General features: G+C 37.4%; 1 protein-coding gene and 1 non-coding gene across 16 annotated transcripts in view; both read left to right on the top strand.

The window, feature by feature from the left end:
* Positions 1-21343, top strand: part of PUM1 (pumilio RNA binding family member 1) — a 142851-nt gene that overhangs the window by 70227 nt on the left and 51281 nt on the right. For 8 of the 15 annotated variants that reach the window (XM_036885137.2, XM_036885146.2, XM_036885145.2 and 5 more), the window contains 5 exons: positions 4091-4257; positions 6125-6395; positions 16006-16099; positions 17359-17475; positions 21113-21264. In XM_036885137.2, the coding sequence (XP_036741032.2) occupies positions 4091-4257; positions 6125-6395; positions 16006-16099; positions 17359-17475; positions 21113-21264 (801 nt within the window). The remainder of the gene's footprint in view (positions 1-4090; positions 4258-6124; positions 6396-16005; positions 16100-17358; positions 17476-21112; positions 21265-21343) is intronic. The other 7 variants (XM_036885150.2, XM_036885149.2, XM_036885143.2 and 4 more) reach the window with 3 other exon arrangements.
* LOC118912358 (small nucleolar RNA SNORD103/SNORD85) lies at positions 19127-19210 on the top strand. Its single transcript, XR_005024781.1, has one exon. It is a non-coding gene; the product is annotated as a small nucleolar RNA SNORD103/SNORD85 (small nucleolar RNA).

Raw genomic sequence — 21343 nt, 5'->3', positions numbered from 1 at the left:
TTTTTAATATTTAAATTTTTTTATTACTAATAAAGCTGCTGAACTTTAAAAAATTGACATTTTGTGTTTTGGCGTTTTGTGGAAAACACAGCTACACAGTAGAAAACACCATTTTAGTTAATGTTATGGTTTCTGGACTCAGTATTCTAAGTACATATGCAAAACATTATTTTTTAGAAAGAAGGAAGGAAAATGGCTTATCTCATTGAATGTGACTTCTGCTGTGTGAAGCTTTGTGGTAAGATCATCGCAGTAAGAGGAGAAATTAAATTCTCATTTCTCTGATTTCATTCAGAATTAATAGTCTCTAAAATATGCCTCCTGTTATGTGAGGCTTTTGAGGAAGCTGAGCCGTAAATGGGTGGACTCTGATCTCCACAATATATGGTTCTTCTCTCTGCTTCTCGCAGTTCTTTCATGTCTAGCAGCAGAACACATTCATCTGCTTCTGTAGATGTGGGATCTCTCAGAACCCTTCCTGACCTCACTCTTGAGTTTTGATTGGTTTGGCCACTTGCATTTTGAGCCTTCTGTGAAGCCTATATTTGAATACTATAGGTTTGGGTTAACATTTGTCTAAAGGAAGCCCACAGTAAAAAGATGCTATCAATCCTTCTTTGTTTTTTCTGTCGTTTAGCCAATAGACTTTGTACTATTATGTACTAGGTAATATGTAACAAAAAAGCAAACATAAACCCTGCCTTTATGATGCTTATATTGGACTTAATTACAGTGGTTCTCAACTGAGAGTTTTTACTGAAGTTAACCAAAGGAAGAAGCTTTTTATAATACTTGTGGGAGCTTCTACAGGCCAGTTAAATCAGAAAATCTCTTGGAGAGACCTCAGACACTTGTAAATTTTAAAAAGATTGTGATGTTCAACACTAGCCATAGAGTTGCTTCAGTGTGAAAATGACAGTGTCCCTGGGAGAGCCAGATTGGCTATATACTTACAGTAGAGTTTAACTACCTAATGGGGCATGTAAGGTTTTTAATCTTGATGTCATAATGTTACGTAAGAAATACCATCCCAATGGATAGCTTTTATTAATAATCATACTACATTTATATAAAATATTTTATACTTTAAAAAACTTTTACATATACATCATTTCATAACTGCTCTGTTTTAAGCAAAATTATCCCTCTTTTATAGATGAGAAAACTAAGACTCAGGTTTCATTACCTGTCCAAAGTCCCATGACCAGTGTGTTAGCACTTGAGATAGAATGTAGGTTCTGTGCAATCTAGGTTAGTACTTAAAGACTATATAGCTATGAATGAATACCTTATCTTAAATATAAAAAATATTAAAAACCCATTTATACCCCTATTCTTCTCTCTAGGTTTCTTCATATTTCTAAGAGACCATTTTTATGATCCAGAACCCTATTTCTCTTTAGGTTTTTGATGAAATCGGTTCCCATTTGTGCTCTTGATGTCATTCAGAAATCACAATTCATGTCATCAATTCTTATTTAGGGCTGTTGTTGGCTTACTGAACTTCTTTTTCTTAAATAAATTTTTTGTGGAAATATGACCTGTAACAAAAAAGTATACAAGTCACAAACGTTCATCTTTATGAATTTCTGCAAAGTGAATACACCCATGCAACCATCCAGATCACAAAACGGAATCCTCCCTTGGGTCCCCGACCTTTGAGTGGAAGAAATCTACTCTTCTGCTGAGGCATTAATAGTTAATTCAGAGTAGAAAACTCGGTATAGAAAACCCGATGGCTATATTATGGACTGTACAGTTTGGTCAAAAATAGCACATCACAGGCATACCTTTGAAAATCAAGCCCATAGCAGTATAACTGAGAATGCAAGTTATCAGTGGCTATATTTTCAGGCCAGAACAGTTGGCTTAGGCACAGGCTGAGCAGCTTCTCAGCAAGCCCTTGTAAAGGGTCACTGAGGAAAGATAATGCAGATTGTTGATTGGGCTAGTGAGTGTCCCCATCACCAGATTTCTTGCTTGTTGGTGAAATTTCTTACTGCTTCTTTATCCCATTTTCTTCCTATTTTTGCCTGCAGACCTTTTGGACTCCTTATGAGAAACTGGAACTGAATTGTTTCTCCTGAGCAAGTAACTTGCTTTGTATGTTTATAGAAGATACTTAGGTGTGTTAGTGGGATTATTATTTTAATGCTTATTTTTATTGACATTAATGGTGTCTGATAAAGGCAGAGTTGTTTGTTAAATCTAGATCATATCACCATCTCCTGGGCTCTTTTCTGATGATAAGACACTGGAAGATCCTTCTTATTTTAGCATTACAATTCTGCACAATTTTTTGGTCATTTCAGTTTTCTTTGTCATGTTTTTTTGAACTTCTGCCAGGCATTGTATTTGGTGCTGGGGATGTGAAAATGAATACACAGTTTCTGTCATTTTATCTTTGCAGTAGTAGGGAACTGTTGTCTCTGGACATTTTGAAAGATCTTCCTGTATTTCGTGTTTCTGTTTTTGCTTTGGGATTTCAATGTGGTACTTAATTGGCTGTCATTCACTCCTTTTCAACCAATAACAATACTTGGGAGATTCTGCTGTGGAAGTCACATCTCAATGGCTGCCAAAACTGTAGTGTACCACCTGATGCCACATGAAACTAAGCTGTGTTTTTTCCTAAGTTCCTTCTTAGGTGTGTTTCTTTGTTAATATTAGCCATGAAGTCTTTCTTTTATCTGTGTTTCATTTGAACAGGGACTGATTTTGAAAGTAAAAAGGGCTCTGGACTAGTAGTTGAAAGGTCTAAGAATGTCAAGGCACATGAGTCACCCTTTCTGGACCAGAGGTCTCTGAGAACTACTCTTGAGAGCATGTGTTGATTTTGTCTACTCATTCACAACTGAGTGCTGCTCCAGCCTCCATTATTCATATTCCCCCAAAGAAATTTGATTATGGTGACTGGAAATGCTGTGCAGCAGCTGTCTTCTTTTTCTGATTGGGTCTTGCCTTTTACCAAGAGCTTTGATTTGGTCGGATGTATTTGTGTTGTCCTTAAACTAGAAGTCAGTGGTGGGGACAGGCAAGATTGCCTTTCTCTAGTTTTACAAAAGCAAAGGTTACTTATTCCTTGGTGAGATTCTTCAAAGCTGTCTGTGCTGTGCCAAGCACTAGTTCCAAATTTTTTCCTTTTGAAAATCCTGGCACATTTGCTTTTATATGTTCAGGTTAATTTAGGATGTTGGTAAGAGGAGACAGACTTAATTTCCTTAGAAGGCAGTACAGCAGTGTCCTTGGCACCACGTCAGTTCTTTTAGGTCCAGTCTTTGAACTTTTGTAGTCTGATACACTTTGGACATAAATTCTGTTGCATCAGTGATTCAATTTAACATGCTTTCAAATAGTCTCAAGATAATCTGGTATTCCATGTAGACATTGAAAGACAACAGACAAACACAGAGTATTCTTGGTGAAAGAATTTCACAATTAGATTTAACATGTTAAAAAATTTTTAAAAATTAAAGTTAGGGATGATGGGTGAGTTATTGATGCAGTAAGCTGTGAGCCATAGGGTGGAACTGCGGTAGGGTAGTGGTGGTGATGATACAAGTTGGTAGGACATATATACCAAGACAGAGTTTAGAATAATTGAACTGGAAAATGACGTCAAACCACACTTAGCTCAATATTTGGAAGTAAAGGAGGAGTTTATATAGGCATTGGTGAAATAGGAAATTCTTATTGTAGGCTTAACGCCATCTGTACTATTGGCTGCCATACCTGGGGCTTAGGAGTCATGCTGTTATATAGACTTAGATTTGAGGATAGACAAGTGGGACCAAGAGATAGAATGAAGTGACTGGGCTTTGGGTAGAAAGGAAAAAAATGGAGTGGTGGGACATTGGGCATGGTAAGACTGTCCTAAATTCGTAACATAAATGTATGTCTGTCTCCCCCATTTGGCAAGACTTTCTGCAGTGTTCCTGCCTCTGTGTTGTCTGTTAATTAGATTGTAATGTCTTGAAAGGGCACAGACACTATCCTGTTTTAATTAGTGTCCAGTGTAGTCTGGTGTCCACAGTGGTTGCCCACTATTATTAGTTGATGATTAGTGAAGCTGAAGCTATTTTTTAAACAGGGCCCAAGGGATGCAGACAGTGATGAAAACGACAAAGGTGAAAAGAAGAACAAGGGTACGTTTGATGGAGATAAGCTAGGAGATTTGAAGGAGGAGGGTGATGTGATGGACAAGACCAATGGTTTACCAGTGCAGAATGGGATTGACGCAGACGTCAAAGATTTTAGGTTTGTATGTTTTACACTTCTGATTTATGAATGGGGACTATGGGTTTTTGTTGTGATTTAGTTTTGTTGATTTTTAGTTCGTATGTGTCCTTTTTAAGAATTGGGTCTAGTGTAGGCCATACCACGATGATTGTAAATTAACTGTTAAGGTGGAATTTTCTAAGAGCTGTCAGTGCCTGTTGCTTTGCCAAAACAATAGATGTTACATTTGTATAGTGCTCTATAATTTGCAGAATCATTCCATAAAGACCATTTCAGTGATTCTCACATATCAGAATCACCTGAGTGCTATGGGACTTTTCTCAAGTTTCTTCCAAATCACTATTTGGGGAGAAAACATGGCCACTGATGGAAGTGTGCATATTTTCCTGGCATGGTGAAATAGAGGGAAAAACAGTTGAGAACAGATGTATTATTTTCATTTGAGACTCATAAATTCCCTTTGGGGTAGGTGGGTCAGGTATCATTACTCATTTTGAAGAATCAGAGATGCAGTTTAAATGACTTTTTAATTATATCCCTTCCATGGATGCCTCTCATTTCATCTCTGGTCATGACTGATTTGCAGGTTTTACCCTGTATTTTAAACAACACTGTATTAAAATGATATTATATATTTGTCTTCCACATTTGACAAGTACTCTTCATTTATATAGGTAACCTTCAATGATGGTATATAATTTTAAAACCCAAAAATCCTTGGTCAGTAACATACAGGTAGACAGTTTAATTTTGAATAATTTTAATGTTACTCTAAAGCTAATATGTATATGTTGGTAAACACACACACACACACCCTTTATCCTAATATCTACCAAAGCCAAAATTAAAATGTATTTTGACTTACCATTTGTAGAACAACATTCAGTTGTTCAGTATTCCTTAATCTAATTTTTGTTTCTTGTGAGTATAAAGAATTACCGTCTTTGGAGGAAATTTGAGGCACAAGTAATAAAACATTTACCTAAGGTCTTTTGAATGAATTTGGGTAGCCTCCCCATTCCTGAATCTCAAGTAGTCCAGCAGTGTTGTGTGGTGTTAGACTTTGGGGCAGGTGGTGGTGGTAGGTGTGTGTGTGTACGTACACAACAATAGCTTTTATTTGTATCAGCTGTAGGATTCTATATAGTGCTGCAGTCCTTTTATATAGGGTTACTATATAAGCTATGTTACTATGTACCATGAGTTCTGGGTTACCAAGGACAGTACTCATTTTATATCTCTGTCCCAGAATATTTATTAGTAGTACCTTTTTCTGCTCTTATGAGTATCCTGGTTTGGATGATAAATTTTATTCTCAAGTTTTAATTCTTAGAGTTATACTATTTCGTAATTGCCTGCTTCTGGTTTCCTAGAGGAGAAAGAGGGTACAATTTTAACATTGGACAGTAGTACCCAGATAATACATAACATTTTTTTTTAATAGAATCATTCTCAGATGCAGAATTTTCCCTTAGAAACTACTTTTTCCTTTGGCTCTATGTTTAATGAGTACATGTTGCTTTTTGGGGGCATGTTTTACTGTCTGCATTTTGGGATCTCTGTTTTCATGAACCCATAGGCAGTCACTTTTCTAGTTCATCCAGTGTTCCTCAAATCTGGGCCCTTTCATTAATGGGATTGTAAATGAATAGCAGTTAATGTAAGTTTAAGAGGTGGGTTGTGGTGGGAAGGCTAGCAATAGAAGAGTCATTTTATAGGATATAACATGTAAACACAATAAAGGGTATCTGGTGGTTTTGTAAGAAATAGTTTTAAGTATTATTGATAATAAGCTATGTCAAGGACATTGTCCTTAAACTTAGGTTGCTGTAGTGTCCCTCCCCACTCAAAATAAGGTTTAATGCCCTTTACTTTCTCTGTTTAGCCGTACCCCTGGTAATTGCCAGAACTCTGCTAATGAAGTGGATCTTCTGGGTCCAAACCAGAATGGTTCTGAGGGCTTAGCCCAGCTGACCAGCACCAATGGTGCCAAGCCTGTGGAGGATTTCTCCAACATGGAGTCCCAGAGTGTCCCCTTGGACCCCATGGAACATGTGGGCATGGAGCCTCTTCAGTTTGATTATTCAGGCACGCAGGTACCTGTGGACTCAGCAGCAGCAACTGTGGGACTTTTTGACTACAATTCTCAACAACAGGTACTGTGTGTGTCTCTGTCACTCTCTCTACTCTCCCTCCAGTCAGTGTATTATTCAAGTAACTAAGAATGGGGGAATGGGAGGAGGGTAGCATTATTTTAGGCTATTGATAGCCAGCCCTTCTTAACCCAACAGTGGTGTGGGTTTACAAAGCCTCTGTGTCATCCCCTCAAGAAGCTGATTCCCGGCTAAGGTTATTGGCAAGAGACCACTCTGTTCTACGTGTACTTCTTTGGCTCCTCTCTTGCCCCAGGACCTGGGGAGTGGGTGAGGTGGTACCTTTTGGAACATAGTCCTCTTTGATGCTGAATTAGTCTTGCTGAAGATTAATGTAATTGCAGTGCTATTGGTTTGTTCTTAAAATAGTAAACTCTCTGGTATCTGCCACTCTCAGGAGTCCAGTGCTAGGTTGCCTTATTAGTCATGTCTTTTAGTTGAGTTAATACAGATAACAAACATACCTGTGATTGGGGGAAAAAAATCATTTCACATAAAATCTACAGTGAAATTACTTGGCTTTTCTTTTATTCATAAATCCCTGGAAAACATTGTGTGTGTGCCTCCTGGTTTTGAAGGCATGGTATGGCTGCCTTCAGGGATTACTGATCCTTCTGTTGAGTTTTTTTTCTTTAAGTGAAAAATCAGCTGTCTGGTGGCTTCCTGGTCTCTTTGAGTCCGACAAGTTCTTTCTTGTAGCTGGAAGCAGTTTAATGGGCCATGAATTTCTGATACTCATTAATTTTGGAGTGGAACATAAATATCAACTTAAAGGTTTGGAAGGTTAAAATCTCATTTTGAAGTTTAGAAGTTACCTATAGGGCAAAATGGGCTTATGGTCTTTGGAGATGAGTTGTACCGTACTGTCCCTTTAGTTATAAAAGCTCATATTAAAGGCATCTCGACTGATGGACATCTGGATTATAAAGTTATCCAGAAAGATTGGAGATATAAAATACCAATTTCCAGTAGAAAAAGGGTCTTTCCTTTTTAACAACTCCTGGGATTCTGTGCAGGAGCCTTTGGGAGGTTAAGTCTTCATACTTAAGAGTACGAAGTTTACAAAAAGGAATCCCCATTAAGGAGTGACGGGATGTGCATACTCTGTGGCCATATCAAATGGATGGATATATACAGTTTAATTAATAAACTCTTTTTCCTTTCTCCAGAGAGAGTTAAACTGAAAGTGTACATTCTTCTTCTCCCTGTAGTTCCCATTAGATAATGCCCACTTCTCCATAAGAACTGACTTTCTGTGCTTTTTCTCTTCTTTATGAGAAACAGTGTACTTTCACCGTTTAGTCCCTATTTACAATGAATTCTCAAAATGGCAGTGAAGCCAGAAAGTACTTCGGATGCTGAAGATGTGTTAGACTTGAAAATATTTTATTCCACATCAGGAAATATAGGGACATGCTATTACTATATAGACTTCAGTGTGTCCAGCTTAAAATATTAATGGCTAATTTCTCTATCTGAATTAAGGTTTGTGAGCATAGGCTGTTTCAAATCAGGATCCTCTAACATAGTTATATCAAGAAGGTTTATCTGAATTCTTTCATTTACTTTGTGTCTTTGGTCTGAACTTACCTAGGAACCCTTTGCACTCTGGCCTTTTCTGGTTCTTAGCCTCCATTCCCAGTCCAACCCAGCCTATAACTCTTTGCTTTTCCTTTGAGAAGTGTTTATCTCCAACCTCTTAAGAATGAAAATCTAATTCTCTTTCAGTTGTTCTTTACTTCATATTCAGAGTTGGAATTCTTTTTTTTTTTTTATTAGTTGATCCGTGGTTTAAAATAATTTTACCATTTTTTTTGAAGGCTGGATAATTTTTAGAACTTGAACAGAGATGTACTTCTGCATATCCACAGGTAGTTAACATGATTACGTCAAAAACATTACCCACTCAGATGTATAAAACCAGGGTGTCTTCACCAGTTTCAAAACCTTCAACAGTTTTGAAAGTGAACATTATTATTTTGAAACTAAAACTGTTATTAGGTCTGGCTTCCCATATATGTCTTGCTGCAACATATGGGCATTGTTAACACACATATATCAACAAATATGATACTATCTTTTTTTTTTCCCCCTATGGGCCCATAATTCTTGTTTGTCTGAGTAGATTGTTTTACACATTCTTGTACTGGGTGCCCTAATAACATGCCTGGGTATCACTGACCCAGCACTCTTAAGTATGAAGACTTAACCTCCCAAAGGCTCCTGCATAGAATCCCAGGAGTTGTTAAAAAGGAAGGATCCTTTTTCTACTGGAAATTGGTGTTTTATATCTCCAATCTTTCTTAGCCTTTTGCTTTTCATCACACATTATTCCCATTCCATTTCTGCTAATTTAAATCATTCTCATTCTTCAAGGTCTAGTGCTGTTACCTTTCTTGCTCTTCAAATCAGAAAGTTGTATTGTCTCTCTTCTTTGAACTCTGTAGTGCTTTGCAGTTCCCTTGAGAAAAGGTGTCGCCATGGTCTCCCTTGTGTTATGATTACTTAGCTAGGCCTAGGGCAAGGCCTAGGTCTTGTCCTCTCTGTGTCTTTTGCTTTGCTTTAGCAGACGAAGTTTTCAGGAAACCTTTTTCATATCCCTTGTATAATGCCACAGAATATTCTCCATATTTAATATACTTCCCAAAACTAAAATTTGAAACTAGCCATCTAAGAAAACTGGAGGTTATTCTTTGAGGCCCAGCATGCATATGCAAGTCCTTTAGATGTAGCTCACTAGCTTGTGCTTCATATACGAATAACTAAACCTGCATAATAGACAGGACAGTTACCTCCTGGATCAGCATTTGACCACTTTAGGGTCACAGCCCTCTGTTGCCATCTGATCAAAAGCCATGGTCCTCTCATCAGAAAAATGTATGTAATTCTCTTGATGCCCAATTTTGTGGATAACTAGGGAGGTCATTCATCTGTGGGTTTTGGATTATAACGTTCTGTTTGCATTCTTCTTACCTGCAGCCAAGCATATCTTTCATGAATGGAGGGGGCTCTCATGGCTCTCCATTTAGTTATTGTGACTCCTTTGCTTGTTTAAATAGTGCAAGGAAGTACTCAGTGACATGATGAGACCATCATGCCTGTCTGTGTTCTAGGAATCTTAGCCAAGGGAGAGCATATTCTGCTCTCTTGGATTGGAAGGATTTACGGGAGGGGTAGATTTTGAGCTGTACCTTGCAAGACTTGTTTATATTAGGAAACGAATAAAAATTCCAGAGGAGGAAATAGTAAAGGTAAAGGCTTAAAATTAGAAGTCAGCAGGTATGTGTGTTAAGTAGATATATGTAAAAGCAGTTATCCTAGGTGGTAGTTGAGGATGAAAAAAAATGACTTGTGAGGTTGCGTAGATAGTGGTGTATGTCTTTACCAATTTGCTTTGATGCCTTAGAGCAATAACAAAATGTTTTTTGGAAGGAATGACTTAATTACTGCTTAGTATTTTGTGCTGAGTGTTAATATAGTAGCAGTTTAGTAGACATTCTTTTACCCATATTAGTCAGTTATCTGTTGACTTGTGTGGCTTTCCAGGAACCCAGGTTCTTCCCATAGTGAACAGAGCTACTATTCATAGTAAGGCTGTTATACATGAAACAGTTGTGGGACAGTTGAGGAACTAAGTGCTAAATCGGTTGGTCTGGAATGCTGTCAGACCAGGATAGGGCTTGATTAGGACCAGAATTACATAGGCCTAACTTGACAGACAGGTGGAGGGTATATTGCTGCAGTTCAGAACATAGGTATGGAAATGGAAATGACCGTGGTGTGGTCATAGGCTGACAAGAGAAGAAGATACATGTGAAAGGGGAAAAGGAGATATGTGCACTTGGTTATTAAGTCCAGGTCACAGAGGCCTGGAGAGATAGGCTGAGTCCCAGACAATATTAATGATTGTGAGGATTGAACTAAACATCTAGGGTGGTACATACATATTTTTTCTGTACATTTTTCTCTTTTCTCTTGGCTTTCTTAAATGGGCATCAAAGGCTGTATTTCTTTTTTTAGTTTTGAATTACTTGCTACAATTGGTAGGTAGCTTTATTAGTGATTTTATAAGGGGCTCTGATTTAGATATTGACAGTGAATAAATTCCTTCTTGTGTCTTACTTCCTTTTAATCAGGACTTTGATTTGGTATAATGTGTTGGTTTCATAAAACTGTTAATACCAGCTTAAACTGAGATATGTACAGCAGCCTGAAAAGAAAGGGTAATTTTCATTTAGTTCATTACAAACTTAATGGTACTTAAGGTTTTGGATAGTTAAGTTACTTGCCTAGTCACATGATTAACATCATAAACTTAAATTTTCTAAGGTTTATTTTGAGCAGGGATTCCTCTTTTTGTGCCATGAACCCCTTTGCAGTTAGGTGAGATCTGTGGACTGAATTCTCAGAATAATGTTTTAAAATGTGTAGCATAAATAGGATCATAAAGGAAGCCAGTTATATAAAAATAGCTATAAAAATATTTAAAACCAAATTTAATATATATATGCTGTATCATATGCATGAAACAGATTTAGGTGTGCTAGCTGTCATAATGAACATAAACAAGATTTTGAGATGTCTAGTAATCAGAGTAACATGAAAATAATATGTGATTTTTTTATGTGTGTGAATAAGTTACAGATGGTATTACTAATGTTGATGTGTTGTGTTGCCTATAATCATAATTGAAATCCCATGCTAAATTTCATGAAAATCAAGATAATTTTACCTGTCCCAGGTACAAAGATCTGGGGTCAAAACCCCCTAATTTAGGATAGCTTAAAATGCTCATTGTTAACTCTGGAGTATTCTCCCTCTTTCTTCACTTTCCTCTCATTGTCTTTTCCTTAGTCCTGGAAAACACAGTGAATAGATCATAGAGGATGTATTCATACTATTTTTTTGTTATGACATTTGGGCAATGTTCTTAAGTTGAATGCAGCTATATACAACTATCCCTTGTTCCCTAAGCATATTTTAGAAAATTATTACTAGGTTTCATTATATTGTAATCATATGTATCAAAAACCAAAGCCAGGATTACATTGGTTTAGATTAATCAGATTAATTGCTCATCTTCTGCATTTAGAATTCAGTTAATCTAAAAATTGTCTAATGTAGCATGTTTTACAAAAGAGGATAATGATGTACTAAAATGCTTAACTGTTAAGTATGAATTTTAACAGAGACAATATTCTGAAAGGTAAAATGGTCATAGTGTATTCATTTCTTCCCAGCCCAGTCAAATGGGAGAGGAAATTGGCATGCATTGCTTTTAAAAGTGTGGTCGTGCTTAAATTTCGTTATTAGGAGGCCAAGTGTGTGTATAGTTTTAATATAGATATTTAATATTCTTGGCTTTTCAGTGTACAAATGAGAGGAGGATTATTCTATCAGTGTCATGTGTATAGTCATTGTCAAAACACTGACTTTTAGCAATTTGGTCAACTGAAGCTTACCTTTATTATTGGACTTGGATATGTTTTGTTTTTTCTACCGTATTTAGAAATCATTTATTTTGGAATCAGGTTCTTCATCTGCTAAGCGAATGTGAAGAATTTTTTCTTTTTTAAATATTTGTCAGCATGGTTTGTATGTACCTGTTAAACATCATTGTAACCATTAGTTTAGTTGGTCATTGCAGTGTTTCAGCTAACCTCATCAAAAATGGGCTTTGATCTGGAAGCAAACTTTCACAAATTTCATGTACTGAGGAATAGCTCTAAGATAAGACTTTTTTCTTAAAAATTTATAGTCCCATCATTGATGTAATACTTTTAGTGTTTTGAAGAGCATTTCTCTGTGAATCCTTACCAACAGTCCCATGTGGGAAGGCAGCTGTTATATTTTTACAGATAAGAAAGTTAAGGCTTGAAGCTAAGAGATTTAGTGAAGGCCATGTACTACAAGCTATGCAGACATCTGTTTTTCGGTTTCTAGCTCCAGGCTGCTGCTTCCTTTGGACCTAGTACTAGAAACACAAAGCCTTTTAATAATGTGGAGTTATCTCATCTTCATATTCAACTGCATTCATAGCTTTTTTTTTTTTGAGGAAAGTACTCAGCAACAAAAACAAACAGGTTTTCTTCCCTCCATGTTGTTTTGAGACTTGCTGACAGCAGTTGGTGTTCACAGACTCGGTGGGGTATTGACTTTTAACGTTGACTTGGAAGAGTCATGCTCTCTGCTCTCCACTTTCCGGGCTGCCCTGGCTGAGGAGGAGCTGTAAGAAAGAGGTGGTACGTGGAAGAGTTGTGTGGCAATGCTCTCCCCAGTCATCAGAAGGTGCATCACACATAAAGAACTGTTCTAAGCTCTTTATATGTATTAATTTCAATATCTACAACAACCTTATGAGTTACACGTATTATTATTGTCTCTATTAAAGAGGAGGAGAGTGAGGCAACAGAGAGATTGTCTTGCTCAATGTAACAATAGAAAGTCAGCGGTGGAGCTAGTTATGAATCCAGACCTTCTGGTCCCAGAGTCTGTGCTCTTACCCACTATGTTTATTGCCTGTGCCTGCTTATTTTATTTTGGTTGGGGAAAGGGGTGGTTTCTCTTTCACTTTTACTAACTCCATATTTAGATGTTATTCCTACAGATTCTAAAAACTCAAGAACATTGTTTTTATGCCAATCAATTATTGATAACAGTAACAGTAGTGGCAGCTATCTTTCATAAGATGCCAGCTGTAGGTCAGTTTTAGGTGTTATTGACTGGCGATTCTTATCTGTAGTAAAAATCTTGCAGGGTCTGTTTTCTAAGATCATACAGTGACAGAGAAGGGAGTTGTTAGATCAGCTTGTTGTATAGTTCCCAAATTATGCCTTCAATATTTCTGATTGGGAATCTTCATAAGCTTGAAATAGTGTTTTTCCCCTGCATTCAGTCTCTTGACAGCTTATGAATTCTACCTAAGTAAATTGTAATCAGTAGTGGCATGTTTTTATCATTATACCTACCTTAAAATAAGCATTTTTTCCAAATCTCACAGCATTGTGTTTCTGTTATGATTGGCTTGCTTTGTGAAAATCGTGGAATTGTTAAAGAGCTGAGTGCTTTGCCCAGCAGATGTCATTTGTATGTGTTTTTCAGAATCCTTTGGAATCTATTACTTGCCAATTACCCAATTTTGTTTTGAATACCCTGTATTTCCTGCTAATATTGGACCATTTACATAAGGAGAATGTGTTAAAATTGCTGTAATCTATGCTATAATCAAATCTGTTTGCTGTAGATGCATGATTTACTTTGGTTAATTGTTTATAGCAAAATGCACTCAAGAAAATACTCTTTTCATCATAATCACTGAGAGATTAATCAACTCTCAAACACAGGATATATGGGATCTCTCATAGGGCCTATATATTTCTAGTTAAAAGTAATAGTCCCCACTCTCAAAGTGTGGTAACGTGGTGAGCACAAACTAATGTTATGCAGAATGATTATTTTTGTGGTATTCACATACTGTATTTGTATGTATATTTACAGATACAGTACACATACATCTAATGAGTTAAATGTAATGTTAAAAACATGAAATGAGGATAAGTCAGGTGGAATGGCATTGGAGTACTATTTTCAGTTAAGTGAGATAATTTCTAGAGTTATATTCTGAACACACCATCTTTATTGCCATAGCTCCATGTCACAGCACCTAGCTAATAGCAGGCACTCAAAAAAATGTTCATTGAATGAAATGAGTTGTTTGTAGCAGGGTAAAAAAGGTAGTAGGAAGAGACTAGCATGAGCAATGTCTGAGATAAGTTAAATATTTCAAAAGGTTTTAGTCTAGGAAAATTACAGAGATCCATTGAAGAAACAGTAAGTATTTAATGGAGCTAGGATGTATTTTTACAACCTTGACAATATTTTAAAAACAACTTTACACTATCTTGTTTTCTCCCTCCTGGCTGCTGCTCCCTAGTAGACTGCATCCTGTTCGTAGGAGACACTGTCCTTTAGGTAGAACAGAAATGTGAAACCAACTTGGCAAAAACCACAAGATTACATAGTTACCAAATAGTACTTATTGGCTCCCTTTCTAGAATGAACAGTTGTTTTGATATGTTTGTCAATAGATGCCAGTATTTATTTCTTTTGAAGGCTTGATATTTAATCAATGCCTGTAAAGTAGCACTATCTTTTTACCAGCATCATAATCAAGTTTTTCTTTTCTTTAACCTTTAAAAATTTAGAAATTCTACAGTCTTTGAAATCTGTACATGGTTACTTTGGACATTCATGCGGTAAACAGCAAAGACTAATTTTACTCTGGTTTTTAGAAAGATGAATGTATGGAAAAAGAGATAATAGGTGAAGTTGGCCAGTATATTCAAAATACCTTTTGTTTTCTTTTTATTTAAAATCAGTCTACTCATATATTTGAGGCATAGAAGTAGTCAAATCATAGGACAGAAAGTCTCTCCACTACCTAGGATAACATTAAACGTCCAGGTATGACAATAATTAAGCTGAGTTGGTAGAATAGTATTATCTTCTAATGTCTGAAACTGTTAGGTCTCTTTATGAGGACATCTGTAATTCAAGATCCATGGTGTCTGTTATATATCATTGAAGTGATGTCAGCTGAGCTGTTGAAAAGTCCTATAGAAAGAGCAGGTAGGTTGAAGGTCCTTTCTAGGGAGGTCCCTTTAGTAAGTGCTCTCAGTCTGATTTCAGCAAATAAAGAAGTCATCTGTATGACTCATTGGAAAGAGGCACATATCAAGGCGATCCAAAATTGCCTTTCTTTGTACCTATATGGTTCATACTAACATGTATGAACATATCATTCAACGTTGTATCCCTAGTTCCTTGCACAGCCCCTAGTAGGTATTACTTGTTTCATGAGTATTTGTAGAACAGACGAATAAATGATTGACTTTGTATTAAGCTAGAACTTTGGGATATTCTTAATGTCAAGGCCTTGAACTCCTTTCCTTTTCTTGGGAACTACGAAGTGTGCTATATCCCAGTTTTGAGTAGCAGCTGTATTTCTGTTGTTTTATTTCCTACCTATAAACAATAGGTATCCTAGGAAACTTGGGAATTCCCAAAAGTTGGCAGTTACCTAGTTTACTCGTTATGATAAGTAAGCTACTAGTTGAGGAAGGTATCCAGTATCATTTCTCAGGGAAGAGGCAGCCAGAGGATGAAATGAGTACTTTTCATTTTCCTTCCCAAACAAAATACTTGGGGTTGGGGTGGGGAGGAATTTGAAAGAACCGAAGGGAGATATTAGCACCAGGAGCATTGCGGTAAGTCATTTTGTAGTGTATTTATTTAATTTTCAGTGTGCCTTGGATCAGGCAGGACAGTCTTTTGACAACCATGAGGGCATATGTATGTATGTTTGCAGTTCAGGGAACAGCCTGTGAGGTGGTCAGCTCATGGGAGCTGGGTGTGCCCAAGTGAGGTTAAGGTAGAGGGGGGAAGGAAAGAACTGTGAAGTGCTGCCGTACCACGGCAATGGAGTACAGCATGAAAATGCTGTTTCAAGTATCATGCTAATAAACTAAGGGTTGTAGAACTTCTTACTCGGAGAGGTTTTAATGTTATTATGAGACAGTTTCTCTGACCTCACTCTCTCTTTTTCTTACCTCAGCTGTTCCAAAGACCTAATGCGCTTGCCGTCCAGCAGTTGACAGCTGCTCAGCAGCAGCAGTATGCACTTGCGGCCGCTCATCAGCCTCACATTGGTAAGTCCTGATGCCTGTCGCCCCCGTAGGACAGCTGTGGCTACCATTTTAGAATAGTTGGCTGCTATTGAAACCCAGTAGTGTAGACTGATTATAACAGTCCACACAGGTCCCTGAAAGTAAATGGCCTTTTCCTCTCATCCAGGTGTCTTAGCCACAGTCTTTATTTTTGACATTTCTAGACCTAAGGTTTCTTAGCATCCAGCTGTTGTTCTATCTCAGCTGTTTTAGGGTCAAATTTTTACTAAAGAAGTGACTAGCATCAACTATGTTGGTGAGATTGGACGAAATCAATTACGTAATGATAGTTTTGTCTTTGCTGGTATTGTATAGATGGGGATCATATAACTTCTCGTTAAGTAGCAAGTAGGACCTATAAATCCACTTGCCAAGCAGCATGTATTGAAAAATTTTAAATGTATTCTCATATAATTACTGTTTTTTAAAGGAGCTTTGCCCTTTTCCTATGGTGATTGTTCATGTTTTGATACACATAATTTTTGTCTTACTCCATAGACCACCCCTGTACCTTTTAAGAGTCTCTTTGAGCCAAAGAAATAAGTATAAGTAGAAACAAATTTTCTTTTTAATGTGTCAAGATGACATGATTGCATAGAAAGGAGATTGCCAATCGTAGATTATGATATGCTGTGGGAAAAAAGACTTGCTTCCAACCTAGATACAGTAAGACCAGACATAAAGGCCTTGGCCTGGTTTGATTTATAGTTGTAGGAGGTAACCTTTATTAATACCTATACTTTTTTTCTTTTGAGGAAAACTGCAAAATTATTTTAAATGGAAAATGAATCCTTCCCTCCATCCCATCACAAAATCTTATAAATTGCTTTATTTTAGCTGTTAACATTTTAATAGTCTTTTAGAAATTGTGCTGAATTTAAAATTACATAAGCTTTAATTGTAATTCTTTAGCTAAGATAAAAAAAAGACGATAGGTAAAACCTTGTCATAATATTTAGTAGAGGGATTATTTTATCTCTTTTTATTAAAGTATCATTGATAATACAGTCTTGTGAAGGTTTTACATGAACAACATTGTGGTTTCAACATTCACCCATATTATCAAGTCCTCACCTCCCTCATTGCAGTCACTGTCTGTTAGTATAGTAAGATACTATAAAGTCATTACTCGTCTTCTCTGGATTATTTTATCTTTTAAAAATGTCTCTCTTCTCTTAACCTATCCTATCTTCTCTTTTTGGTAGGGCTGCAGTTGTAGTCAAGTTTGTTTTTACTGACAGGTATGTTTTCAGCAGGTTTAGCTCCTGCTGCGTTTGTTCCCAATCCTTACATCATCAGTGCTGCTCCCCCAGGGACGGACCCCTACACAGCTGGATTGGCTGCTGCAGCAACACTAGGTAAGACATTCTGCTGCATGAGGGATTTTCACACCTGCTAAAAAGTGGTTTTGATGGGCATGCTTTCTTGATACTCTTGCAAATCCATGTCACCAGTGGATATTTCTCTCCTGATTTCCAGTGCCGTCTACCTGCCAGCTGGATATCTCTGCTTAGCTGTAACCTCAGGCTTGAACATATCCAAAGGCAAATTAATCAGCTACCTCCTGTATAGGTATTTTGGTGGATCCATGGAGCCACCATTGCTCTTATATATCGTGGGAACTTCTCCCCTTGCCCAGGTTTTTCTGCTACCTCTGGTCTACCACAGTCCAGGCCCTTAAACTCTTTACCTAGACTTTTGTAGCTATTCTCTTTTACATATTTTTAATTTCCTTTCTTCTCCCCTCTCCTTAACCCTCTAAATTGTACAAGAACACTGTATCAAATACAAATCTTACCCTTTCACCCTTCTGCTTAAACCGTTCATAGATGTCTGTCTTACCTACCCTCATACAGCATATACTGCAGTAATTACCAAACCTGGCTGATCATTCCAACCTAATTGGGTGGTAGCAGTGGTGGTGGTGGTATGTTGTTCCTTGGACTCAGTATTTTTAAGGAACTGCCATAGCATTCTGAGGATTAGTGAGGATTCGGACCCATTGTACATAGGGATTTCTGCATGATTTTTTTTATGTGTGCACCATTTTCTCTTCCTCCACATTGGCTACCACTGGCTCACACCATACATTCTAACAATACTAAACCAACTTTAGCTTGCTGTAGGTACAACACTGGTTTAACCCTCTGTATCTTTGGACACTGTGGTCTTTGTCCTCTGTAGTGAACTCTTCCCATTCTTTGCCTGGAAAGCTCCTTTGCTGGCATTGTCCACTGTAGAAAACCTTCCTTTGCTAACCCTCCCTTTTCTTTGTCTGTTACTTGTTATTGCTTTATATTTGCTTGTGGATGTGTACATGAGTAGGGCTTTTCACTCCCTTGAGACCCAATTCTTTCAAAGGTAGACACTTGTTGTGTGACTCTTTGTGGCACAGTTGCTGTCACCATGTTGGGTCATAAATGTATAGTAGATTGAATTCAACATTAGGACAAATAAAGTGTCATCCAAAGTGATATTTTTTGGGAACAGATCCCTCCAAGTCATGTAAATCATGACTATTAGGAGATCTTACTTAGTATAGAGCATGTAATTTGCAATTATGAACTCACATTCAGTATAGAATTATTTTCTTTAAAATTATTCGCATTTTGGCATGGGTTGTGATGTGAACATAAATAGTGTAATTCCTCTGGGCCCTAGCCTTTGGGGAAATAGAAAGTGCTTCCTAGCAGAATGGTCTTTGCTAACCACATTAGTATTGAGCCCTTTTTAACTGTTTTGCAGGCATTGTACTGTTTCTTTCACTTGTTGGATGATGGTTTTACAGGTCGGAGTTGGGCTGAGAGAGCTGTCTTTTTGAGGTCACACAATTTGAATGTTGTAGAGTTGGGGGTTTGAACCAGGTCTAATTCAAGGCCCATACATGCACTTCACTTTTGGCATGCAATGTCCGTGTTATCCTGAATTGTCTTTTCTATACTTTCTTCCCTCTACTAAGTTATTTTCCTCTACTGACTTAACTGTATGTTATTTGAAACAAAGAACTAGTCTCAGGGATGACACACTTGTCCTTACTGATATCATAGTTTGGTGATGAGAATATTGCTTTTTGTATTCATCAGCTGAGCCAGAGTGAAAATGACTTAATTTCACACAGAATTGGAAATGTTAACTACCCAAAGTATGAAAGTGCATATTCTTTTGGAGTGTTAATCACACAGGAATTGAAGCAGGCATCCTGTTGAGCCAGGCTCAGTTAATGATGCACCCTTGGGTATTTTCCTAAAGTCAGTCTTAGGCCAAATGACTGGAGAAAGTAGTAGAAATCCCACTTGAGAAAATGTAAAAGATAGCATAAATGTTTGTGGGAATACCTGTCTGTGCACAGTAGACATTTGTTTTGTTGCCTTTTGTGGGAACATTGCTGCTGTCATTGCAGTTGCCACTTAACTTTTCATGAGAGAGTGGCAACACCCTACCACTTACTACACACCCATTTTGCAGATGAGGAAACTAAGGCTTGGACAGGGTCTTTGTTGTGTCTCTTTCATTCTTTTCTTTAACTGCTCAAGACCACCCCACTTTATAAGTAGTCAGAAAAGTTTGGGGGCTCACCATTCTCTTTAACTTGGAGGTATGGTTTTTTAGACTGTTCAGGTTCTAAGTTAAAAGTTCTTTAACCCATTTGCTTATTATGAAAAAAATAGCTTTTCTAAGCAGTGCCTTTATTTTGCACCCACATGTAGTGTTTCTTAGTGAGCACCTTTATAAACAGAGCTTCTTGATCCTGGCTAAGCCCACAGATAGAGAAAATACCAAATTAAAGTGTCAGAGCAATATTGAACAGTGATGTAATTTGACTTAATTGTGTCTTAGAAGCTAAAAACATGGAAACAAAAAGTGTACCAATTTATTCTGACTTGAAGTATATGTTGCTACAGGACTAGCTACTATGTCAGAATAGATGTATTTGAAACAACTCTTTGGAACTCCATTGAAAGATGAGGTTATCATTCAGTCAAGGTGCAGATATTTTAAACTGTGCTTTTACTAAGCCTTTGTCTTGGTGGGCAAATAGGCAGCTTTGGTGTTTTCTTGCCACCACCTTCATAGAATCATGTGGTTGTGACTTTTGGCACACCCATGTTGCTGTCTGCGTAGCTCTGCTACCTCTCTGATGCCTACATGTATGGCAGAGACTGCAGCTGTAGCTTGTTGCCAAAGATGAACAGATAATTTAGTTCAAAGCAGAATGATTTTTGTTTAGTATACTCAGCAGGTCTATAAGAAGTCAAGGTGTTTTATATTTTTTGTTTTCAATCTTGACTTAAATTTAAAATTTCATATATCAGTGTTTGAATGTAGTTGTGTTGAATGACTTTTGTGACTTTAAGAATAGAAAGAGGAAAACCAAGCCTCTTAGGGATTGAGCAATGGAGGTTCTAGAGTGTCTGGGTTTTGTTGTCAAAAGACTTGATGCATTTTCATGCTTTTGGAATTAATGAAGCACCAGAATCCCTGTCCATATCAGTCACCTCAGGTGCCATCCTTACCACCAAAAGCAGGGTACAACTGTATCTTTAGTTCTGTTCCATCACAGTAAGTACACAAACTTTCCATTTATTTCCCTTCTAACAACAACCTTTGCCTATATCTGTCTGTTCTATATCCGTTCTTTCTCAGGGGAAAAACATGCTTTTGCCTTCTTGCTGACCAAGGCCAGTTCCTCCATCTGTTCTTAAACTATCCCTTTCCACTTCTGTCAGTTTTTCTCTCTTTTGATATCTTCAGTATTTTGTCCTTCATTAGCTTGTTCTTTTAGGCCTGGAGTATATGACTGATTTTAGAAGATTTTGGTGTGGGACTCAAATATATTTAATGTTTTTAAAAAACAATCTGTGATTAGCTAGAATGAGTCAATATATTAAGTTACTATTTTACAGTAGGATCTGCCGAGTCAGCTGTAGTGTTTGGAAACCCTGAGATGACTGTTACTGGTCTAAACTTTCCTTACCTTTCTTTTGCTGTTTTTAGGCCCTGCTGTGGTTCCTCACCAGTATTATGGAGTCACTCCCTGGGGAGTCTACCCTGCCAGTCTTTTTCAGCAGCAAGCTGCTGCCGCTGCTGCAGCAACTAATTCTGCTAATCAGCAGACTACCCCCCAGGCTCAGCAAGGGCAGCAGCAGGTAAATGTCAGCAAGTCTCACCCCAACTAAGTGTGAATGGTTGTTCTGTATATAATTAAAGGTGATGTTGCTCCTAATG

This window comes from Manis pentadactyla, chromosome 4 (genome assembly GCF_030020395.1).
Source record: "Manis pentadactyla isolate mManPen7 chromosome 4, mManPen7.hap1, whole genome shotgun sequence".
In the NCBI taxonomy this organism is placed as follows: domain Eukaryota; kingdom Metazoa; phylum Chordata; class Mammalia; order Pholidota; family Manidae; genus Manis; species Manis pentadactyla.
This window is presented reverse-complemented; position numbering and strand designations above follow the sequence as displayed.